The sequence below is a fragment of the Apostichopus japonicus genome, chromosome 23 (assembly GCF_037975245.1).
Source record: "Apostichopus japonicus isolate 1M-3 chromosome 23, ASM3797524v1, whole genome shotgun sequence".
Taxonomy (NCBI): domain Eukaryota; kingdom Metazoa; phylum Echinodermata; class Holothuroidea; order Aspidochirotida; family Stichopodidae; genus Apostichopus; species Apostichopus japonicus.
The window spans coordinates 10661267-10688342 of NC_092583.1; the positions used below are offsets into that span (position 1 = coordinate 10661267).

General features: G+C 38.4%; 1 protein-coding gene across 5 annotated transcripts in view; it reads right to left on the bottom strand.

Annotated features, from left to right (window-relative positions):
• The window catches only part of LOC139964634 (uncharacterized), a 62427-nt gene extending 41488 nt beyond the window's left edge, over window positions 1–20939 (bottom strand). For 4 of the 5 annotated variants that reach the window (XM_071966397.1, XM_071966395.1, XM_071966399.1 and 1 more), the window contains exons 1-3: window positions 20673–20891; window positions 12395–12544; window positions 9760–10099 (exon numbers count right to left, since the gene is read on the bottom strand). In XM_071966397.1, the coding sequence (XP_071822498.1) occupies window positions 9760–9794 (35 nt within the window). In that variant the 5' untranslated portion in view covers window positions 9795–10099; window positions 12395–12544; window positions 20673–20891. Of the gene's footprint in view, window positions 1–9759; window positions 10100–12394; window positions 12545–20672 lie in introns of all 5 variants that reach the window. The other variant, XM_071966396.1, reaches the window with a different exon arrangement.
• Window positions 20940–27076: the final 6137 nt, after the last annotated feature.

A 27076-nucleotide genomic window follows, 5' to 3' on the forward strand; every position in this document is an offset into this window, starting at 1 on the left:
AGGTCAACTGTTTAAAGTGATATCCAACACACTGTTTTAATCTCTATAATGTTTACTGTAGTAATATCCAAACACACTTTTCTAATCTCTACAGATCAACTGTGAACAGTAATATCCTAATAAAACTGCTCTAATATCCACAGGTGAACTGTTTATGGTAATATTCTAACACACTGTTCAAATCTCTATAATTTATAGTGATATCCAAATACACTGTTCTAATCTCCACAGGTCATAATCTCCACAGGTCAGCTGTTTATGGTAATATTTTAACACAGATCTAATCACTACTAGTCAACTGTTCATAGTGATATCCTAACACAAATCTAATCTCCACATGTGAACTGTTTATAGTGATATCCAACACACTGTTCTAATGTCCACAGGTCAACTGTTTATAGAAATACTAACACACTGTTGTCATCTCTATAATGTTTAGTAATATCCAAACGCACTTTTCTAATCTCTACAGATCAACTGTTAACAGTATGCATCCTAAAAAAGTGCTCTAATTTCCACAGGTGAACTGTTTATGGTAATAATCTAACACAATATTCTAATCTCCACAGGCCAACTGTTTTATAGTGATTCCTAGCACACTGTTCTTATTTCCACAGGTCAACTATTTATGGTTATTTCTAAATACTCAGTTCTAATCTCAGGTCATCTATACATTATTGATGGGAACAGGAATCCGGGGAGTGACTCAAAAAGTTACTACCCGGTACAAGCCATTACTACCACGTCAAACGAAATTTGTAAAAATCACTAACATCGTTCTTCATTGTCAGTAACATTTCTATTCAAAGGAATGAAAGGGAGGAACAAATTCATGTGTTTACTTCTGTAATTACATCATTTGGTGACATTGCCTTCCATCTCGATGTGTTTTAAGTGTAAAATTTGATGAAAATTTGTACTATTCCTACCCTCGAAAGTAAACTACCTTAGTTTACCTTTACATGTGTACACTGTATTTTATATATCCTTAGCATTCTCTCCACACATTGCATGCTTGCACAATTATAATGCACCAAGACTTGACCGTTGTACTCTTGGGCAGACCACCCCTTTGGAATTTGGTGGAACGATCCCCAGAAAAGTTGAACAGAACTTTTCCATCTTGGAAAGAACCAAGCAACACATGATTGGTCCATAATTACACAACGGACATCACCATTTAACAATAAGGGTTGATTGTTTTCTGTAGTTTCTACTGACTTTCAACTATGGTAATCTATAAATAGCCGGGACCTCTCGGACCGCTGACCGTAGTGCACAGCAAGGAAAGACCACGTTAGATAGGCCTAGCACAAGTATGATATCGCGGCATTGTATAGGAAACTTTTGGTTTTCGATATTATCTCCCATTGCTTAATTATAGCAATTTTATGCAAATATACCCTAACAACAAATGCTTTGAGGAATTCTTTAATCATGCAAACCACATTCTCCTGAGTAATTTGTTTAATGGGGCATTGTACTGTTAGGATTGAAAAGCTGTAGAGTTGCACACTTGCAAATAACAGCTATTTTATAGATCACTAAACACATGATTGGGGGAAAGCATTGCATGTGCTGCTTTTGAAAAAGCAATGACTGAAGAACTGCATAGCCTATATGAAGTAATATTAGGCTTATTTATGCCCTTGGTATAGGCCTCGTTGGGATTTAGGTTGAATCCTCAATGAACGCGAACAGGGGGGAGTTACTGACCAGAATTAGCAAACAGGTAGTCGGGAGCAAAATGACCGTTCCCACAACTACTATTAATGGTAATATCCTAACACACTGTTCTAATCTCCACTGGACTACTATTTATGGTAATATCCTAACACACTGTTCTAATCACCATAGGTCAACTATGTATGTTAATATCCTAACACAGTTTAAATTTACATTGGTCAATTATTTATGTTAATATCCTAACACACTGTTTAAATCTCCATAGGTCAACTATTTTATGATAATATCCTAACAAACTGTTCTAATCTCCAGAGGTCAACTATTTATGGTGATATCCTAACAAACTGTTCTAATCTCCATAGGTCAACTGTTTATGGTAATATCCTTACACAGTTTAAATTTACATAGGTCAATTATTTTCTTTAATATCCTAACACAGTTGAAATCTCCATAGGTCAACTATTTATGGTAATCCTAACACAGTGTTCTATTCTCTACAGGTCAACTATTTATGATAATATCCTTACACACTGTTCTAATCCCCACTGGTCAACTATTCATGGTAATATCCTAACACACTTTTCTAATCCCCACAGGTCAACTATTTATGATAATATCCTAAGACACTGTTCTTATCCCCATAGGTCAACTGTTTATGGTAATATCCTAACACACTGTCCTAATACCCATAGGTCAACTATTTATGGTAATATCCTAACACACTGTCCTAATACCCATAGGTCAACTATTTATGGTAATATCCTAACACACTGTTCTAATCCCCATTGGTCAACTTTTTATGGTAATATCCTAACACACTGTACTAATACCCATAGGTCAACTATTTATGGTAATATCCTAACACACTGTCCTTATCCCCATAGGTCAACTATTTATGGTAATATCCTAACACACTGTTCTAATCCCCATAGGTCAACTATTTATGGTATTATCCTAACACACTGTTCTAATCCCTATAGATCAACTATTTATGGTAATATTCATTACATACAACTCTTAACTCTATAGGTCAACTGTTTACAGTAACATACTATTCAGGAGTAATAATTTGTGCCACAGAAACATCCCACATCTTAATTATTTGGATCTAATTTTCTCATTACGAATTAGATAATTTAATCACATAGAAGACAGGCATATGAAGCTACTGAATCAAGAATAATTTGCTTAGTTACCAATCACCTTGATAGGTTTGAAAAGTATTATGACAACTATAAGTTGAATCATAAGTTCAATCACCACCAAATACTGGAGACTAAACAATACAGCCTTTGGATATTCCATCTATGGATAGCATGGCACTGTAGCCTACCATAGAGGGTATATGTACTGTTGATACTAGCCATACTTAGATACTAGCCATAATTCATTTCAAATCCAGCATATCACATAACATCATTAGACAAATTTGGTTGATAAGGAATGAAGTGTGCAAAAAAGGCCCCCCATTTGTGGCAAACACTATATTAAATGTGGCATTAAGGAAAAATTGTGAAATATCTTGGCTATCCCAAGTGGCTATGAGCTCAGCTATTTCAAGCCGATTATTAGCTTTCCATGTGGCTTCTTCATATGGTTCCCCTAGTATCTATTATTTTACATCACCTCATCAGTAGAGCGCATCCATATCTTAACTTAACAGCAATATACCGCAAAGGGGCCTTGCACACCATTCATAACTAAAACTACTTTATTTACATACAGTGCTACACAGGATGTTTGGAAGTCACACACTCTCCTTTCCCTTCCTCATCCTCCTTTTCCTTCCTCATCCTCATTTCCCTTACCTCCCCCCCCAATTCTCCTTCCCCTCCTCCTTTCCCTTCCACTCCACCTCTTCACTAATAGAAAAAATAACTGGGGTGAAATTTGCATCACTTCTTATAACCTGAGAAACTATACACAAAGTCACTAGCAAGAATGCAATAACCCTAGTTACCACTTGAGACAATTTTTGAGACACAGACGACATACAACTAGTCCTCTGATTGGATGGATAACAGTGCTCACACAGTAGCTTCCTAGGATACAGATTTGGGCCTGGAGGGCAGTTACATTACAATGCAAAGCAGTCACACAAACATGTGGGGGACGACCAAACAAATCACTCTGTTTTTGTCATATAATTCTGGTCAATGTAATTACTAGAAGAGACTCAACCAGGGAGCTGCTATCTGAAATTACAGCTCCCTAGTCTTGGAATGGATTGTGGACTTGAAACAAGTGTGTGTATGAGTGGAATACTTTATTGCATACTGTAGGTACTGAAACACATACATGTACAACACCTAGGTACATATATGTGTTAAAATCTAATACAGAGAACTATAGTATTAAGAGGGCTGGATTATGAGTATATAAAAACAAGTAGAAGTAGGATTAGTAAAATCAAGTGTTCAAGACAATTAATATGTGTACAGAGACGTATTTACCATCACGAGTACTGTGAGGATGGCTTGGGACTCAGTAATAAGTCTATAGAGTTGAAAGAAGGTTGTAAAACTACAAGACAGCAACTACGGAGGATTTTGTTCTACCGATTAAACAAGAAAGACATTATTTCATTATTTGCAAATATTTTGTACTCCTAATACTCCTAGAGCTCTATATTCATTGTGTACACAGTAGGTACAACATACACTGCCATCTTGCCAAGCTATGGTGTGCAGCAATGACCCGTTTTAAAACGTCGTCAGTGCAAACTTTAATTTGCGGCTTAGTTTTATGAAATCACCTAGATAACATTGCACGGGGATAAAACAATCAGGTATTATGAACACATACACATGTTTGTATTACATTCCAACCGAGGACCCCATTGTATTTTCCATTGTTCAAATACACGTACCCTAACCTTAACAATACCCCATACAATAGAATTCTTCCGTGGACGTGGTGATTCTTTAGAAATCACAACCCAGGACCTGGAATTCTTTTGTTCAAGTCCTCAGTCAGATAGAAAAACAAACGCATGTATCTAGTTGAGATGTGGCAAAGGATGGTGTACTCAGTTACATAGTTTGCTACAAATTTTCAATTTGAACTATGGATACAAACACATGACCCTGTTACCAAAGATACGGTCAGACTGCTTCCTGAAGACAGTTAAGGTCTCCTACAGACAGTATATATTGTGTTGAGTATTCTGGACAATTAAAACAAGAACAGAGTGCTAGTAACTTCACTGGGAAGTACTACTCCAGACTACCGTAGCTTTAAGGGTTTGAGCTCGCTTGTGAAGGATGTTTGGGCAGGAAATGAACTCTCTCCTTCTTGAAAATGCAGTTTCCTTCGTACATACCCTTACATCTACTGTACGTCTGACTGTGATTTAATATGGTGCACTATAACACTCATGAATAAACATGAATGTATTGAATATTCATGACTATATTACCAATAGATGCTCTAGTTTCAAGGCTATGAATACACAGAGGCTAGCTATGAAGGCCACAAGCATTCCTCCTTGCTATGGGGGTCTTTTCTACAGTATATATATATATCAATATATGACCCAAGCAAGCTTTGACTCAGATATGCAAATCGTAAAGACTGGCATTGAATTCCGCTGTACGTAAAAGTCCAACTTCATCGATCGATGGTTATACAAACAGTGCATGTTATAATTCAAAGGTTGTCGTAATATCATACTTTATGGGCCACTTTAAAATATATGGAAAAATTGGGAATATAAGATAGCTGCTGTAACACTATCATCTTTAAATAGTGATTAACTCATGTGCCATATCATTGGTCTGTTGCTATCTATTGTTACACAGCTTTGAAAGAGGCCAACAATTGTTGAAATACCACTATACTAATGCAAGGCTATTTGCCAGGGGCGATGGTTAAGTTTCTTTTCTATTTTCCAAAGCTCATACATGCACTATTCAGGACCCCAGGTCAAGTAGGCTTAGAATATATTATGAAGACTCAACACAGAACCTATTTTGTCCAAAAATTAAAGACATTTGGACACTTTGTGACTTCAGAATATTGCTTATAGATTCCTTAAATTGAGGAGTGGGGCTACTAGCGTTAGTAGGACAAGCTCTCTAGTAACTGTAAAAGGTCTTAATTATTTCAATATATCATTCTTTGAGACATAAATGAATTCACATCAAGACCTTATGTATATATTTGTGGTATGGTGATGTACATTAACTTGGTGTCCCCTTACTTTTGAAGTTTACATACGTATAGCTGCATTAATAGATGATGTATGGGCCATCTTTAAAGTCAAATTGTAGCCATTTTTAATACGTGTACAGTCCAGTCGAAACCAGCAAGTTTATACACTGTAAGAAGGAAACATCAATTTTGTACTGAGGCACTTTCACAAAGTATTTCACCAAGTTACTAAATTATACGGACAAATTTAACAAATACACAAAGTTAGAGAGAATTTACCCAGCCTTAACTGATTTGAAAAAGACCTTTACAAGTATAAATCACATTTTGGCAGAATCTGTTCAGATACTGTAAATGGGTGTAATCACATGGTTGAACATTACAGTAGACATAAACCACAGAGCTAAATCAAACAGGCTGTCATTACTGTTCACAGTAATGTTGAAATCACATAGCTGAACCATAAAACTCAACCACAGACTTAAATCACAGACTTCTGTCATTACCTTTTGACCTCTTACAGGATAATTTGTTCGCTTAGCATGGTGAAGTCACAGAATACTATATTGCTATCCTAGGGAGTCTTACCCCAACAAACTGTCATTCAAGCCTGATAGTTTAGGCACACATTCTCACAGCCAATGAATTGCATATATATATACATGTACTAACACTGTGTATGTACGTTAACCACGTTTGTATGGACATGAATAGTACAACATGGCATGAAATAATTTATGTTTCTTGAAGAGTTTTTCCATTCATGAGCTAGCTGATAACCTACTTCTTTAGTGAGTTTTGGTATTAATTATCTTCCTTCAATTTTTTGCACACAGATTTTAAGTTCACATTTTCTTGTTTCTCTGAGGGATTCTGCCCTGTTCAACGAATGACATGAAATTCCGAGCATCTTTAGGTCAATTAGATTTACAGTCCAAGACATCACCTCCTTCAAGTTTCTTGACATTCCCTTCATCTCCATTACAACAAAAATGCTGTGTACTAGGTTCATGCATTTGGTAGCCTATAAGACTAGGTTACAACCAGGTCCAAAGATGACTTAGGACTCAGAATACAACAATTGGAAGAAAAACCAGCAAAATTTCTTCGGCATCAATTTTTCAATTCTACTTGTATTGCAAGTTCTGGGAAATAATGTACTGTGCCCATTCTGTGCAGGTTTCATTTAATTTGATTTCTCGTAAGATACTGAAAATAGTATGCTTCAGTACATACAAAACCTGCTGCACACAAAGTTACATTGGTGTAGACAATTTGCCAAATTTTTTACATAGCATGTTGCTAGGCAATGATATTGGAAGAATTATTCCCAGAATTCACTTTAACTTGACACCAACCTTGTATTGCAATGTTATATTATGGAGAGGAGTATTTAAGTCTGAAATTATGTGTGTGTGTGACACTGTGTGTGTGGGGGGGGGGGAGGGGGGTTGAAGGAACCTTGATTGACCACAGATATATATATCATATATGAATCAAGTAGAGCAATCACATACCCTGAGATATCAAATTTTCAACCAAAAACGATTACTGACTACAAAGAGGAGCAATGCAGGGACAAGATGGTATAGTTTTGAAAGTTTTGCAAGTTATATGAGGATTTAACCACTCACTGAATCCCTTGCAAAGGATGTACTTGAATAGGATTTCAACAATGTTAAAACCACATAGAAGGGTATTAAATGCAGTCGTATATCATAGGCCCACTTTCTGGAAGTCTTATCTACATTTTATAGTTAAATATTCAGAATTCTACACAGCAAACTTTTATCAAAACTTTGGAAATTATTCTTCATCAATCGAGAAATTTTAAATCTGGATTTCTTCAAGAAATATTTACATCTAAAGTTATTGTTACAGTATGTTAAAGTGGCATCTCAAATAACGTACAATATAACTACAAGTGCGGTCCAACCGCTTTTTTCTACGATAAAAATATACAGATTCACTGTAACCAACTTTTCATGATCTTGCAGGATAAAAAAATGGAGAATACTACAGGGGTGGGCAAACTTTTTGGATGAATGGGCCAGATATAAGGAGAGAAAAATTGACTGGGCCACACCTAACCAACGACCTGCTGTTGATTTCAAACCTTTGATTCCGAGGACTTTCAAGCAATACAGGTAGGTGTGTGTACTTAATCTGTATTCACAAAAGCATTCAGTTGATAATTAATGGGGATAATAGGCCTACCTGACAGCATCATTAGTGCCGATAAATTCAAAGCAGCTAGCTCCCTTTTTGTGATAATGTAAAATAGATTGATTTTTTTTCTTTTTCTTGAGAAAAAATCACTGGTGGGCCGCATTTGGCCCGGGGGCCCTAGGTTGCCCAGCCCTGCTATAGACCATTATAATGTTAACACCAACAAAGGTAAATTTTGCTATAACGTTTTAGTTTTTGATCAAAATGTTGGAGGCTCATCAGTCAAAGTGACTGGATTACTAAGCTGTATAACTATGCTCTTCATACTCAAGACAACTCAACAGATTTCATTATATATGGCTAGGCTATGAATATCAACACTAGAAGCCCTGCATATAGTCCATCCTATTAACAGGAGCCCTGAAGTTTCCTGTTTCTCCCATCCCCTACCACCCCCCCCCATTCCCGGCTATTAATAAGTCACAAAAATGATGCACATATCTCACAAATGAGATAAAGCGGATTGTTTTTAAGTGCATTCGCAATATAGTTTAATAAATTCTAAAATTATTAGAGATTCGCAGAATACTGATTTGTGTCCAATTTTACAGCATTAATAAGTGTTACTATATAGGTGGTTTATTTGAACAAAGTTTGCTGTGTGGAGGATGGGTGGGGATGGAGGGAGGGAGAGGATTGTGGGGGAAGAAGAAATAGGAAGGGACAGGTAACTGAAGAGCAATACAACATTGACTATACCAGCTAACACAATGGAATAAATCCAGATATTTGTTAAAAATTCATACAGGGTCACATGAGGTAGCCATTTACATTCAGTTCTGATACTAATATATAAATACAGATTTATTTCTAATGCAATTTCCAAAATTACGAACATTTTCCAGACAATGTTTGTCTGCATAAAGCAATTCCCTTTACTGTTCATATCCTTCAATAGCTACTCAGTGTCATTTCTGTTTACAGTTTCTCCGCTGCCATTTATCTTGGGAAGGCTTAAAAACTGTTTTTTATTACAGCAACTTTTTACTGCACAATTGAAACACTACTAAAGATAACTGTACAAGATACTGTGTGTCATGTTTACATACAGTTGGTATATTTAAGTACTGAGTAGCATTAATTGATAGTACAGACTGACAGTCGGTGAATATCCGCCTGAGAATGGCGGTCACGGTGTGCCCTCCCAACTTGATTGTCTTCTATAGCAAAAATCCCCCCACCCACCCATCCACCCACCCCCTACCCTCTTCCAATCCCCAAAACAACTTGTGGAAAGAACCATCTGTAATCATAACCAACTTATTCAAGTCTGCAGATTGGATCCACAATGAACAGAGGGAGAATCAAACTTTACATATTGATGCACAAGGGTGCGAGAAAGGTTATTATCACTTACCTCTGTGAGATAATCCCCCAAAACGTCACGGGTAATTGAACATGTTAAAACCATCAAAACAGGCAGATGCTGCAAGATGCATTGTGTACACAATTTACAAGAACGTGTGTAAATTCAATGTGACCAAACTGTGTAGCTGAACCGCTTGGGACAGTTTGGATGAGAGAATTCTCACTGTCAATATCGATCTCATGGATGCTTTTGTCTCACCCTATCCTCCCCCTGCCCCCCCACCCCTCAAAATGAACGTAAGATGGAATGTTACATGAATCTTGCAGCATTTGCCTGTACTTGAACCAATCCTTTGTCTTTCTGCATCACCACATTTCACTTACTCTGTTGGGAATGCAGGGTCGTACTCATCGGCCATCAGGGGGTTTCTCTCTCTCTCTGATATCCTTTATCCAGATCAGTAAAATCCCAGAGTTCTCTCAAGCGGCCATTATCGATCAGACTTTTTTGAAAATCCAAGAAACAAGTCGCTTCGTCAAAGCGGTTCTGTACGACAGTAAGCTAGAACCGGAAATAAGAATCCAACCGCGGCGAGTTGTTTTTTCTCCGATCCCTCGGGTCAGAGTGAATGGATGGAAACAGATAGGGCCCTCCTGCTTAGATTTCCTCTCTCTGTCGATCGGTCCTTCGCCTCTCGCAGATATACCAGGGGTGGGCTATTCTCTTGTTACAAAAATAAAAGTAACAATCAACATGAATACATTTGCTACTAACGTTTATTTGGAAAGTAAAGCCTTTTGCTAATCCATTGATTTACCTTGGTCGTTCCATTAAGGATATACATACAACACAAACTGTCAACACTTCTGGTGCACCCAAAATAGTTAACAAGTCGGAAACGTTTCATTTTCAAGTTAGAGCCAATGTCCTTCAAACATGCCAGTAAAGAGAAACTTGTATGAACAATTAATGCCCATAAAACTCAAAATATTTCACAAAGCCATCGGAGGTTACATCCTCGGTTTTATTGGATGCAAAATACCTGTCTGCAAAACTAGTACCAAAAGAATATTTCGGTCCAGCGAATTTGACAGAATACAATCCTAAGATGTTCATACATATACTATACACGATAAAGCACTAAAGAAGTACTAAACTGACACCCTGCAAACTGAACCAACAAGCCTTCCCTCTCTCCATTCCTCTCTCCTTATCCTGGCCCCTCAAATTTCAGAACAAAGTTCTCATGGTATCCTTAAGATCCTTAAGATCTTAAGAATATCTAAATTATTCCTAAGATCCTTAAGATCTATTGTAAATGCTACTTAGTTAATTTTTAATCTCCTAAAAGGTTAGGCTTCAGAACTTTGCATTCACCCTCTTACACCTCCCCCCACCCCCTCCCCAACCCTCACTGGCCATTCCCCCAAAACAAAGACCATCCTTTTGTTTGATCCCTTTGAAAATCAGCATTGAGTTTTCCAAAACACAACCAGGTAACATGTGTGCTAGGTTATAAGATAAACAGAGGTCAATGACACTGTGCTCCCTTGTCCACATTTAAAAATATTAATTATATTTGTAGGCACAAAATCATAAATTGGACTTTGATATGTTGTCGACCAAAGAAACACACTGCTATCAGTCTACATCACTTACTGTTTGGAAAAATAACACCATAAATATCTGGGGCTCATCAATCGAAGTGGCTGATCTACATATTCTAAGACACAGACCATTAGGTAAGCTCTCAGATGCGACACAAACACAATAGGCAAAAAAGGCTTTCACCAATTTAAATAACATGCGTACATTCAAATTTGCTAAGGATAATTGCTAAGGATTAATGTCATCAATGGTGTGCTTAGTTGTTTGTCTGGAACTTAAAAAAAAAACAACAAAAAACAAGACTTCCTTTGGTTGAGTGATGAGAATTTAGAATACAATGGAACTAACACTGCTATTTAGGTCAGGTCTGTAGAGCTGAAGTCATCATCAAGTTAGCCTTAAAGGTGCATTCCAGAATATTTTTTAAAGCTGAATATTTTAAAACCAGAATTTCAAAACTAACATTCGGCCAAAAGTCACCCTCGTATGAGCCCAACTTCATAACTTCACACAGAAATACTGCATACAAAGCAGAGGCAAATGGATTTGATGACTTTTAACATAGACAAAAAAGAATTCTCTATTTTTCATAACTGATGAAGAGTTCTTTTTTCCCAAAAGTATAGTAATAGTATATTTTTATACTAAAATTTTTTAATTTGTCATCCAATACTTTGTTTCTGAAGAGCTGCTATCATTTCTTTGAATTTTTAATTTCAACTCAAACTATGGTAAGGGGCCATGTGCCTTATTGGGTCTGAACTTAGCAACACAGATTTATATAGCTCTGCCTAGACAAGCCTACACTACAGCTAGCAAAACTTTGATTCTGGTAACTCCAAACAGTTTTCATTGGTGACAGGACAGATTGTGGCCATTCCAAATGGTATGGGCAAATAATATTCTTTTTGGAGGTTTGATACTACACAACCGTGCATCAGGACAATTTTAGTGGACATTGTATGCATTTCACTTATATTAGAAGGCACCAACCTTCACGCCAAGGTACAGAATTTCGACCCAACAATACAAGGAAAATGCTGTGGTTTTATCTCTAAAAGTTGACACACCCAGGATAGGGAAAAAACAGTGCCAAACCTATATATTCGTAGAACACTTTTTTAACTTTTCAAGTTAGTTTTCATGAATTTTATCTGGTCCTCAGATTTCAGAGCAGATCTACTGTCATTCAAATTGTCCTCAATAAAAGACAATTGTCCCTGACAAGACAAGTAATTAAAGTGATAAGTGATTTCACATGACAATCTAATGAATAATGGCAAACACAATGGTAAAAGTAATACTTGAATGTAATAGAGTTCCACTTCTGAGGACCTGGGACTGAAAAAAGGAAGAAAAATGTCACTTCACAATCGGAAGAAAAATTGAAATGAAAATTTGTCCACCTACCTCTTAGGAAACACACTGTAGTATAGATATTCAGAATGTTACCATGACAACCACTTCAGAAATCTCCCTCCCTTTCTCTCTCTCTTCTGTTAGTCTATGTCGGTGTGAAACAGTCTTCAAAGTAGCAAGCAGCGTCTTCTTGACAGCTAGCTGCCGAAGGTAAAAAAAAATGAGAAAAAATTAATGAAAATCAAGTAAATTTGTTCAAATCAAAGATGTACATGAAGAAATCAGGGGGGATAATTTTTTGGTGTAGACATAAAAAAAAAGGGGGAAACAAATACTGAAAATCAAGTTAATTTGTTCAAATCAAAGATGAACATGAAGAAATCAGGGGAGATATAATTTTTCTTGGTGTCAACAAAGAGGGATTCGGATATATGATGTCGGATCGGACAAAACAAGTGGGTGTAGATCTTCACAATGGTAGATTTAGAAGAGGAAGAGGGCGTTGACCCGGAAGTTGCTGGGGGTGTGGGGGGGGGGTGCAGCACTAAAATGTTACGCAATAGCTTAAGGATATCTTTAGATAGATTGGAGTACAAATGTTGAATGGTTACAGGTAAGAGAGGGGTGAAGTAATAAAATAAGCAATTATCAAATGTAATTGACCAGGGCACTACCCAACGAACACAAAAATGTACAGTAGCATTTTGCAGTAGCATTACATAGAAGACACGGTAATAGTACACGCAATTACAGTCGGCTAAAACGGGTTGTTAATGTACTCATCAAATGTCTGCTATATTTAACGTAACCTTCACGTTGAAACTTAATAACTTTAATAATCACTTTTGCTTTTCACGACTTGGAGGAGCAAATAGGCTTACCAATCCTCTTCAAAACTATATTTGATTTTTGTGATATCTGACAGCCAACTGAGTCTTTCCCATAAGCGCTACAGTATGTCTATGGCATCTAATATATTGAGCACAAACCAAAAGTGGGCAGGAACAATTTTGGTGGGTCGTGATATTTTTCCAGACAACGGAGGATTTATCTAGTTTTCGGAGCTTGCCAGAGGTAAACAAATATTTTTTTTTTTTATCAACAACTCCAGTCTCAGCCAGCTTCATGCATTGTGGTCATCCATTCTGAGGGTGCGGGGGGGGGGGGGTGTCTGGTGGGTGGCCTCTCAGTCTTCATGAAGGATATCAAGTCCATATTCCAAGCTAGCTTCATGTATTCTGAGCATCGATTCTGAGGGTGTGGGGAGGGGGTCTGGTGGGTGGCCGCTCAGTCTTCATGAAGCATATGAAATCCATAGCCCAAGCTAGCTTCATGCATTCTGGGCATCGACTCTGAGGGTGCGGGGGGGGGGGGTCTGGTGGGTGCCGCTCAGTCTTCATGAAGGATATCAAGTCAAAGCTAGCTTTCATGCATTCTGAGCATCAGTTGTATTAGGAACGAGTGGGTTGTGGCTCAGCACTCATGGAAGTACCTGGGTCTAGGGCCAAAACGTGTGTAGACTGCTGCTGTGTCATTACCATCACAATCATGGATCGACAAAATTAGAAAATGTGTTTATGAAAAGCTGCGTGTGCCATAACTACACTGTCCCAGTGTATTGGTTCATCATAATTCTTCTGATCGCACTTTTGCACTTCTGCTGTGTTTAGCATTCCGGTTCCCTCTCTTCGGCCACCTTGATGAATCAGACAGCAATAATTACGCAGACCTTGTTGTGAGAGGTTTGAAGTACGGTCCGGTTTTATCATGGTCACATCATACGACATCAAGCAAGCAGTACACTGCCGATTGCTGAATTCCGCAATTATAGTAAGTGTCACTACAGTAGAGTATGCAGTTGTTTCCTTAACTCAAACTCATATGCCCCCATCTACACCCCCCCCCCCCAACACCAAAAAATATTCTACTTTTAATTATACTATACTAGCGAAAGGTGATGTTAGCCTGAATCCTGGAACTTGCTGACTTAAGGAACATAAAAAAATGGTAAAAACATTAAAATCCAGTAGGATTCCAGTGGATGAAAAGCACACTGGAATTGTGGAGCTTCAAAACTTTTAGAAATTTGGCAGACCTGGAAGGATGAAGAAACAAGCGTTGACCCAGAAGGGGGTCGCTGGGAGCACAAAGCTAAAAGGTCTGACACATGCACAAGCAGAGGTCAATAATGAGCCTACTGAGAAGCAATGTGGCCTACACAATGAACAATTGTCCCTTGACTCCGAACAGTCATGGATTCTGAACTAAACAGGAACTGAACATGAACTGCCAGCAAAGCCATTAATGTCTTGATTACATTTTCACTCTGCTGCTGAAACAAACCGTATTCAGTGAAATGACCTCATGTGATGGTCCTGGTCATAATAACTACATTTAATCCCAGCACTACTTAGCCTGATGTACAGATGTGAACGGAAGGGTCAATAGAGGTCCATGATTAAGGTTACTCATGCATTCGATGAATGTTTTTAATGCGATTGTTTTAATATGACACCAATATAGTACGTAGTCATGATTGTGTGATGACTCACTACAATAAGGTACAAAAAAAAGATTGTTTAGAACATCAAGATTTGAATGTACAGGGATGCTTAAAAACAGATGTTCAATACAATACCTTAAACCAAAAAAAAAAGGGAATTTCAACACTCCACCAAATGCCCACAACACTTTAAGATGAGACCAAATGAGCCAGACCTCAGAGAACATGAAATGTCACCCACATGAAATAACTAAGGAATGATGTACAGTATGCATTTAAAATTGTGTTCACCTGATTACAATAGAGGTAGTACTGTACATTACACATTATACATTATACAAGTAAAAAATGAAACATTTACTGAAGGACACAAGTCATTTTCACATTTTTTTAATTACACTTTGCTTGATTATTCAAAAGGGATATTCCCGGCAGGAGACAAACGCGACACTTATAAAGAGAAAAATAGACTACTCCGTTGTAAACGAACATCTTTCTTTATTAATTAATCAAGTCTAACAATGGGTGTTTATACATGTAAAGTACAGTCACTTCCCCAGATATACAGCCATTCCTAACTCCAAGAGGTGGATCTCAGTGGATGGACTGTGATGTCATCATGGCAGTTGTTTTGCTTTCCTACTGTAATCATGTTGTTCAATTACCCCTTGAATTAAGAAACAATTGTTTTTTTACAGTCAATGTACTCTGCATACATAGCATTTCATCAAATCTCATTTGCAATCTTAGTAAATATTCTTTTCCTGAATGGATAAATTTTTTCCATTATGAAGGGAAATGGCGACAGTTTCATCACTGTTACTTGGCTTACTGCCAGATACATTCATAAAATTTAAAAAAAATTGTTTTCCTTTGAGACAAAATGCCATTACCATAAGGAATTTGACCTAAAAGACCAGCCCTTTTCTTATGAGCACTAATCTGATTTGTTGGAGGACCAACTTTGCCATTTTGACAACTTGAAAAGAAACGACACTGTCTAACTGTCTAAAGACTGTCCTACAAAAAAGGGAAAACCAACCCTGGAGTGGCTGCGACACAGGTTCTTGAGCTGTAGAAACTCTTCGCTGGACCGTTGTATGACTACCGTTCATTTCAGATTTGTGGCTCTGGGCACTAGGTTAAGCATTTGTCATGTGTTATCGTGTTTGCATTATGACGTAACAACCTCGGCCTCAACGTCTTAAAGAATGTGAAGACTCGCGCAAGAAGCAACGTCTTATGCCGGTAATCTGACCTAGTTTCGAATGAGGTGTAACAGAAGTGTTAGTCACCACCATCGAACCCAGAAAATACACACACAGCTTGCTACCGTCGGTAATAAGATGCAAGTGTACAGTCAGTACATACAGCTGCGGTCAATACCCACAGCACAGTGTACAAACGATACAGCGATGGACATCTCAGGTCCAGCTAAAGATAACAATGTATCATGTTTCATAACTGTCAGAATGTTAACTTTTTCAGATGGCCGCACGTGGCTTGGGGGTCAGACTTGAGGTGAACTCCCCTCTCATCAACTTGATAATTTATGTCCGTAGTAGTCCTGGTAGCGAGAGTGGTAGCAACCAAAGTACAATGAGGTATGAGGCATCATCCAGTACATTAAGGTCTTTACTTGATGTAAAAACAGAGGGCTGCATGATGAAAACTCCAGCCAGCTGGTCATCATAGATTGGATATTTCGGCATATTCAGTCACAAGTATCTGCCAGGGCCCAATACATAGAATAAGCAAGGTCAATGCGGGTCATTGAGCTCCACTGGCAGAAATCATCATAGATTTTTCACTAGGACACTCCACAAACTATCGGGCGGGAACAAAAAGTGGATCTCAATATATTTCAATGGTTTCAGGACATTTCCCCAACTTTGGAGTTTTTGGTTACGGTTTTCGGAGCGTTCCCATGCCGATGGTACAAGGTAAGATTCATGCATTCGGAGCATCAATTTTGAAGAGGTGGGAGTTTTGGTGCAGTCCTCATGGAAGTTCCTGTGTTATTAGCCACAAAATCTGCGAACCACAGGCCTACCGTAACCACTCGTAAATGAATTGAAAATCATGCCGAAATGTTAGCCAGCTTTTGTTATGTTAAACCATATTTCAGTGCCTATTTATACCACAATGTCAGTCTTAAATCTATCCAAAATGCCAAGGTTGTGCATTCAGGTTGTGCTTAGTGAAGAACAAAAACATCGTTTTTAGGTCAATTGACAACTGCGATGTAAGTCTATGCTATTTTCATCACAAGCACTTGGTGTTTACACTGAAGCAACTTTATTTGCACTCTTGTATGAGCAATAAAATAAATAAACCTGAAAATTGCTACATTTAATGTTAACAAGTACATGATTCCCTTTTCAACTGCATTCGGTATGTATAAACATGTATGTCATGTGCGTGTGTACAAGTTTATACTATATAGTGTATTATACAACACCTAATTGTATTCTGGTCATTTGATTGGTCAACTGCTTGTTGATTGCATGCAAAATCCGCTCTATTCCACTCTATGAAATAGAACCATGGGTTATACTTTTTTGGTAGCACTTTCTTCAATGGTAAGAGAGCAGAGAAACCTGTCTGTTCAAAACAATCTGTTGCATGAGTGCATTTTACCCATCTTAATATAATATGTTGTATAAAACAAAAATAATGAATGGTTTCCATTCGTGCAATAGTGCAAATATTTCATTCGTTGAAAGATGTAATTTGTTCCATTCAACGAGGCTGCGCCTCGTTGAATGGAACATTCCATCTTTCAACTCATCTACTCACAAAACAATGCATGTACATAGGAAGTAATGGTAGTTACATTGAGCATTGTTTTATCTCCAACACACATTATTACCAGTCTAATGTACATCAAGAAAAACTTTTTGGTTTAAAAATCCGAATAGATAAAAAACTAGTTTAGTTTACAGCGACTGTGGAGAGAGATTGTTATTGTTATAGAGTGACTAGGTCAATGAGCAGTTTGCCTGGTTTTGTTCCACAGCTTTTCTTTGAAATAATTTTATAAGTGGTTACTAGAGTGAAGACAAAAAAGGCTCTCATGAATAATATCTTATTAATAAATGTCACCAAATAAGGAAATGCAACTCGTTTCCTTAATGTTGCAAATTTTTGAGAAGTATCTACAATCTGGTAAAACTAAAATATCCGACCAATGCGACCATTCAAAAAGACAACCGGTCCCTAATATTCCTGAACACATTTACCTCAGTCCACCAGAAAACATGGCACCCTTAACGGAGGATATTTTTACGACGCTAACCAGTTACACATGTATTAGGGCTGTGTCATCGTGGTTAATTCACTAACCGGATAACTGGTACAGCCCTAACATGTATGCACGTGGGAGAAGTGGATCTTACACTTCATGTAAGATGGCTATCCGTGTTAGTTCGTAGCTCACTTTAAATTTCTTTAAAATTCAGAACACTATTTCTATTTTTTAAATCCTGGATTTCTCATGGATGAAAAACCCACCTTACCATGGCCATCCAGAGCTAGAACCCACATCCACCTCAGATGCTTGGCTTCATTGCTATTAACGCCACTCGACCATAACAAAATAACAACAAATTATTGTAGAAATCCTGAATTCAAGTTAGTCCATGTGTGGCAACCTGTTCTCATGAAACTGTCTGATACAGGTTCCTAGACTAAAATATACTGATACTTTTGTACAAACAAATCTACCATTTGACATTCTGATATAATGTGAATCCACAGGGAACAGGTGACACAAGAAAACAGACATTGTAGTGCAGTTTGTGGTGATCAATGGAATCAACATCTGAGACGTCCAGCAACATTATCCTGAAAAGATGAGAGGCACTGTTCGCATGCGCCATTGGTACAGTGTTTGACTTAATGACCGGCTTAAAAGGCTTTAGTCAGCAGGGCCAGTAACTTTTCAAATCCACTGGCCCTGTAGCATTTTTGCCATCCCATCATGATTCTCCATATATTTACTGTGAAATGAATACAAATGTACAGGTTTAGTATTTAACTTTCTTGGAAACTTTGAGAAGGGCAACGATATCCCGTATGCACCCTGCTGGAAAGGATAACACCCTCTTGTCTATGGATCAGAAAAGCAGATAATTCTAAGAATTTTGACAAGACTCTCTCCCGGACGTCCATGTCTGAGGATTTGGCTTGGTGTTCCATAGTTCTGGACCTCAAAAGGTCAGACTGTTTATTGGCTACATGCCAGGAGAATATGCCATTTGCAGTAAAATAAGAAACACTGATTTTTTGTCAGTTCAAATTATTTGCCCCCCTTTTTTTTAAATTTAACTTTATTTTTTTGCAAGATAAATGCAAGTGGGAATTTGATATCAACCATTAGAAGGTTTTTATGCACTGGCAGATTTAGCAAGTGGCTGAAATTGTGATATTTTAGGCCTAAGAACCAATCACCATGAAAGAAGTAAAAGGTATACAGTACCAATACTAACCAATAATTTGAGTATAATCCTTTACAAAATACAAATCAGAACAGTGGGCTCCATCATTTCATATTTTGACCTATCGTTGAAGTAGGCCTATACTACTTTACCATAACACAAGCCTGGGTGGGCCCATTCATACATGCTGGCAAATCTTGCACAAGTACTGTACTTGGAAAGAATCCATGACATGTTTTCACACAATTCATGCTTGCAAGTAAACTGCAATGGCTTATTCTTTGTCACAAACTGTGCATTCCACAATGCATTCGACAAGCATAGGCTATGCTTACAGTAACTGCTTCCTCTACAGCACAGAGAGCTGAACACCGTTCCAGTAACTGCAGCTAGCTTCATTCAAATTGATCCAGCGACAAAAATGTGTGCGAAAACAGTAAATTAAACAAACCATGGAACAGGTACAAAATAAGGTTTCAGTTCGCAACATTTTAAGCAGGACAGCCCTTGTCTGGAACCCCATTGAGGCCATTGCTTTCTATTGATCCCTGATATCATCCATGAACTTCAAAGAAATGGGTTCTCAAATTTGTCATTGTTATAGGCTACATACAGCTGCCTGGAACTGCTGCTGTGTAACTGTTACTAGTGTTAGCATTAGAGGGGAAAAAAAGAACATGGTGCATAGTATAGGCCTAACGTTAGCATGTGTGACTATTGCCCGCACAGCGGACGTGTATTACTCCTGCACCGGTGCTGTATCTGTAATACCACCTTGTATTACTGGAATATGTTACATATCCACACCTGCTACGAAGATTAGTGTGAGACTGCGACTATGAATAATGATCAACATCCATTCAAGGACTTGGCAAAGGCATAACTTAGGATAGATGATACGTTCTATACCTTAGGAAAATTCACGCTAGCCTAGCTAATCACTACTGAATATTTTCCTACCATGTCCTGATTTAGCATGGCCTCGGCCAAAGCAGTCACTAGGTTTGTGTGAGACTAACATTGTAACAAGTAACATGCTTAGGCTAGGCCATACTTTAGCTACTGTTGCCCAATGTTACTGACCGTTTTTTATTTTCTTTCAAGTCTCCAGCCAAAGCCTAAGGCATTTAATCATGAGGTAATTTTCTTGGTTTCATGCTTACAATCAACTGTGATAATCAAGAAATCGTTATGGAGATAGCCTACCCTAACCGTAGGCTATGATAACCAGCAAAGAAGGGTAACACCGAATTTGGAAACTTGGAAAGTACCCACGGTTTAAATCCCTAGCGTTCAGTACGCTCACATATGATAATCAAAAGAGTATATATACATTCAACACACGGCCACATGCATTACCGCTACGTTCTAATTGTTTGTAACTTACAACCATAGACAGAATGAGGCCGACTGGCGTCAAGGCAAATTTACAGTGATTTTCACGATAACCGTCGACTGGAAAAGTCATAAAATGAAACCTTCGGATATAGCTGCCGATTTTACCTTCTTCGGATAACGATTAGTCTTGAAAAAATATGTCCAAGGATGGACCACAGCATCAATTGGTCTTTTTGGCCTAGTTACATCATTGCCAGTAATGCATGCACGCTGATGTAGTAAGTGTAATAGGTTTGTATACTGGACGTGCGTTTAGTACAGCGATAGCACATGCTGATGTACCAGTGGTGCCATAGAAATACACACAGAGAAAGACACTAAGCTCAAAAACTGAATCCAGTATGGCGCGCCAATAAATCACGTGCATGTACTTCGTAACGTCAGCATACACATTGACAGAAACCAGTTTCAATCGACAGAAACAATGAAATAGCATCACTTTGAAGCGAAACCTTGAGTTCTTTGCCTTAATACAATCTCAAACTGACTAATGGCAGATAAAATACAATAAAACAATCGATATTAAATTCAGCAAAAGTCATAATATGACTTGGGAAGACACACAGAAGATGCCTGGAGATGGTGCTTCCCCGGACCCATCTTGATCAAATCATGAATACAAACTGAAACTTTTAGCTTGCTTTCTACGGGAATTTGCTACTTTTTACAACAGCGTGTTGATCTTATGAACGTTGTTGCCTCCCGAATTCACATTTGCCGATACCCCCCTCCCCCCTCCTCTCCCATCTCAAGACGATATATTAAAGGTGATCCTTGAACCTTCACTGGAGAAACTTGAAATCGTTCACACCAATTTATATCCTCGGAATATTCGTACTTGAATAAGAACACATGTTACATTTACAGCTCGCTTTCTTTCTTTTTAAGTTTCAACAAATTGCTTTCAATATACAAGTACAGTTGCAAGGCTTAAAGCGCCGAGCACGACCGTTGCACACGCATATGAGGCTATATAGCTCATATAGATTTCAAAATTGCCAGAGTATACCACTGAGTATACGTACGGTATACAAGTTAAAATTAATGCAGGACGAGTACAGCTAGGTAACTATTCTAAATACGAGTACCAAAAGTCTGCTAAATGCACCATATGTCCAATAATCAGTTTGAAACAGCCTTTTCATATGGATATAAAAGTATGAGCGCTTGACGGTCCGATCAGACATAACTATCTTTTCATTGACAAGTTTGCAATGAACATAAGTAAAACAGATTAAATTATAGAAAATCCATACTACAGTATGAAATTTTTCCCGAAAGGTATATGAAGAACTATATGGAGAACATGCAGGCTCCGGTTGTGCGACCTGATTAATTCACAATTCGTCTTTGAATACGTTTCTGTATATGCTGTCGTGTTGGAAGAATCATACCGTAAATAGTAATTACCGACTTTGCGATCCGCGTTAAAGTCATTTCCAACTTTGCAATCCGCGGTCCGCCTAACAGTTTTGAGATGTCGGTAAAAGTGACTCCATAGTTTTCCCTCTCGGGAAACCAAAAAGCACATGAAGAAACACTTATTGGGACATTGACTAATCATAGTGCAGAAAACTTATAAAAACAAAAACAAACAAACAAACAAATATATTGAAAGGAAGCAGAAGATGAAGGGGAGGCTGAACATGAAACCTACTGCCAGGCGCGTAGCCAGGAATTTGCCAAGGGAGGGGCGAAACTGTAGATTCGGCATTGCAAACTATCAGAGCCTTATATAGAGAGAGTTGCGACAACTGAAATTTGGGCGCCATTTTGGGGCCAAATGGGCAACATACAGTATGTGTGGGAATGGGCGTTCAGGTGGATAGGGGAATTTTTCGATGGCATTGTAGAAGTGTGAGCGGGATTCTGGGTTTTATTTTTGGCCTGATAATGTTGTGGTGCTTTTGGGCGCCGAGGCTGCGTAAGTAGGGCGTCGAGTGTCGAACGGGAGGGGGGGGGGAGGGATTGGCTGCGCTCAAGTTCAAGGGGATGAGGTTGGCACATTTGGAAGTCCAAATTCAACAGTTGATATTCTGGTACGGTAAAATTGTATTATGACTGGTTATATATCATATTGTAACACATATTGCACAGTTGCTGAATAATGTACATTCTTCCATTGTTGCCATAGTAACCAAACAAAGCCTGTGATTGGTCAAAATTGGGATTAACTGTAACTTGAGCTAGCAATGGCTGATGAAGTTGATATTTGGACATGTGACTGGTACTGACATGGTGCACAGAATCATGAAGCTAGGTCTTGAAAATTGGTTGCTATGGTAACTAAATGGACCAATCACATCAGGCTTGGGGCAATTACATCTGAATGTAATCGATTACGATTACTTGAGAATGTATGATTACGATTACGATTACAGCCTTAAGTTGAAGTAATCGATTACGATTACATTGTAATGTAATCGTGATTACAATCATGATTACATTGTGGTTACTTGCACAATCCTCTGCATATCTGTTTAATATAACTCTCTGCCGGGAAATAGGGCAATGAAATAGGGCAAGGGAAGGGCATTTACAGTATATACGGACAAAATTGTGGAAGTATATCTACAATTCCTACCAGGCATTACACATTTATGCCTTAACACGTTTAAGATGTGTAACCCATAAGTCCAGTAAAAAATACAATTTAAACAGACAAAGAGTAAACAGACAAATACTAAAGTAAAACAAATGAAGATTTTCATGCAACACTATATTTTGTAAACTAATCATTTCTGCATAGCAGCAAAACTAAAAACTGTTTTACATTATAACACCAAAATAAAACTAAACAGCTTTGAAATGGGGCATTCCACAGTACATGGGACATGGAAGGCCAAAATAAAAGTAAATTATTTTCATCAAAAAGTGGTCAACTCTGGTAAAGCAAATTCTGATCCACCAAAATACTTAATTTGCAGTGATTTTTTTTTGAACAGAATAATTCAGGTTATGTCCTCTTTTGCTTGGAACTGCCCGGTTGTAAGAATATGAATTAGGATCTGTATACCGTACCTATGTATGACATGGACAAACATGATTCCTGAGCCTAATTTGGCCTATGGTTTTCAGTTGACTCTGTTAGTTTTACCTGCTATCCTCTAACAGGACACAATGTTCTAGGAAATATTTTTACCTAGCCTACAGTGATATTTTAGTAACCTAATTTTTCAATATTATTTCATAAAAGATAGTGAGTTCTGGACCAGTTCAATTCAAATCATCAAGTGCAAAGCAGAATGATTAATCATTTCAATGGTCTGCCAGATCGCCACCCAAATATTCATAAATAATAATCCGAACAAGCTCAATGGAGCCAATGGACTCAATGGAGCCAAGCAGTTTTTCATTAGGGGGCTAGGCTAGCCCTTGGTGATTTGTATTGCACACTGTGCTTCGTAGATCCCCGATTTGTCTTGCCACGCTGGAGCCTTCAATTTAAGGAATATACCCACTAAACTTTGCAGAGATATTTTTATGCACCTTATAACAGATCTCAACCCAACATCGCAACTTTCTTGATCAGAACTTGTTAAAAATAGACCATTTTCATGCCTGAAATTTATGCTCTGTTTTCTGTGATGTTAACTATGCGTGTATGTACACTGCACAGTGCACCATACATAGCTGTAAGGACTGTGTGGTGTAACCCACAGTCCTGGTTATCAGGGATGAAAGTGCAGCCAAAAAAAACCCCGGAAAACTATTCGGAGAAACCGGGGGAATATCGTCCTAACGCATCCTACTCCTAGCTCTGAATACTTACGCACTATCGTTATGTTAGGCTAGCTCAAAAGTATTAGCGCTCTAACACATCATGCCCCTAGTTCTGACTACTTACACACTATCGTTATGTTAGGCTAGCTCCAAGTAACGAATACGTCGCAGCGAAATCCGGAATAAAAAACAGTCTCACATTTGAAAGCGATCACGAATATCGACTATCATATGCGTATCCCGTAGATTTAGCGGCTCACAAATATCACAAGCGTTATTTCCGAAACTTATGTCGAGCACCAGCAGTTACGAATCAACGTGAATTAGGCAAGGTTTTTCAACGACAGAAATGAGCTATGGCGATTTGAAGTTCGCACGTACGCAACGATGTTCACATGGCACACACAATGTTGTACAGTGCAATGCGATGTGTAACAGGAAATGGTATTTTGGTTGATCGATGAGTGAAAATTGAAGTTAGCTTGCTGCAACGGGCCAGGCATTTTTGCCGCGTTGTGTATTTGATATTTGTACAATTTTGTGGAACTTTATTGGAATTAAAAAAAAAACCGGATTTCCGTAAAAATACGGAAGACTTACATCCCTGTGGTTATGGACTAGGCTAGGCCTAGTGTTACGAATCTTAGTTCATTGTACTAGGCCTAGGTGAAGTACTCACATCACAAAGTTTGTGATTGGAGTTCGCCTTCCAGTGAAGCCTGTTTACTTTTGCCTCCCATGTTTTCCTCCTATCTAGGTTTGTTGGGAATCTGAAAAGTTTAGAACCATTTTCGGGACGATTTGAACAGCCCCACGCTGAACAGCCAGGCATTTTGTGATGGCAGCGCAGATGTTGACTGCTCGAACGTACGTTGTCGATCATACGGCCAGAATTAGTTGGCCCCAAAATGGTGCCATGAGGTCACGTGATCGAAAATTCCGGGACCCGAGTTGTCGCAACTCTCTCTATATAAGGCTCTGCAAACTATCTAAGCGTAGCGCCACCATGATTGGTGCGAAGCGTACAAGAAAATTTTGGCTGAAAATGCCTCCCAGATCGCTGGAAATGGCACTTCCCAGGCCTTGTAAGTTGCATCTTAGCATTTACTCTTTTGAAAATACTATAGCGATATCATAAAAACAATAAAAATAAAATAAAAAATATGCTCAAGGGGGGGGGGGCGGCTGCCCCTTCGCCCCCTTGGCTACGCGCCTGCCTATACTGCAGGAGATCAACTGTGCAGAGCAGAAAAGCAGGCTGTAAGCTAAGACAGTATTTTTGCTTTTATAGTTGGAATCCATGATTAACAATGATACGAAAATGGGTGTTCCACATGTTGACACGTATGGTCATCAGAGTTGACCCCAAATGTTAGCACTCTAAAATTCGGAGTTTTTAAAAGTACTTCTTAATGAGCCTCTGATCCTCCACACCCTCCCCAACCATTGTGGATTGTTAAAATAGACAATTATTTATATCTCAGTGTGGGTATAGGCTTTGAGTGCGGTTAAACTGTTTGTTGAAATGTGAACATTTATATACGTCATGACTTCTGTCAGGCTCTATATCACAATTAACTTACTTGTTCACCCAGAACCAGGGTTCAAGCACAGATACGTTTTGCTGTGACAACTTTATTAATCCTTTTATGTAAACTATATCTTATACTTGTACTTTTTAAGAACATTCTCTCTATAGTCCCGTGTAAAGCGCTTGAGATATTCTTTCACGTAAAGCGCTATATAAATGTATTATTATTATTACTTTAATTACCTCGAAGAGGGACTTTATCCATGCTCGCCCCAACAATGCCAAGAGGGTTATCCCCCCCCCCTCTCCCCAGTGACAGACAGAATATGAACAAAATCATATTGAATGCTACACTATATATAGCATGTACGGTGCAACTGAAACATAATTAAAACTTCTTGGAGTTGAAAATGTTATCGACTTTCAATGATCAAACCCCGTTATTTAATTACGTATACGCAATGCAATGATGCTCTTGTTCATGGCTTCTTCTTTAAATTAGTACAATAATTGGAGGTGAAAATTATTTTCTCACCTTCCATTCTTGCTATAAAGGATTTTCTCTTGAGTGCGTTCTGCTACGTAACCGCTTCAAGTATGTTGGTACAGCACATAGAGCTCTATATATTATTAAAACAGCCATGTAATCCTTCTCTTAGAGTTTATTTCTATGGCAATCAGACGCAACACGCTATTCCTTCGCGGGAGATAGGTGACCACAATCTCAGAGATATGACGTCATGGGCTTTCTTCCAGTTCATCTGCACTTTGTGACAGCCCAATGCTGCATGCCCTTTGGACATCGTCGTCGTCGTCGTCGTCCTATGAGTCATGACTGACCCTTTGTGACCCTATTGATGATGACGTTCCAACCACTTCTATCCTGGGCATATCGGTGAGCTGCGCAGATGTTCATGCCGGTGATCTCTTTTATCCCGTCAGCCCATCATCGAACTTTTGGCCTACCACGTTTTCGTTGACCCTCAACATGACCTTGGGTAATGATCTTCTCCAAGTTGGACATAGGTAGCATTAAATCTTATGACGAACAATGTTGGGGAGGGGAGGGGGAAGCTATTGAAAGAGTGAGTGGTGTTCGCGTGTCATGTGCGTGAGTTGGGGGCGGAAAGAGGGCTGGC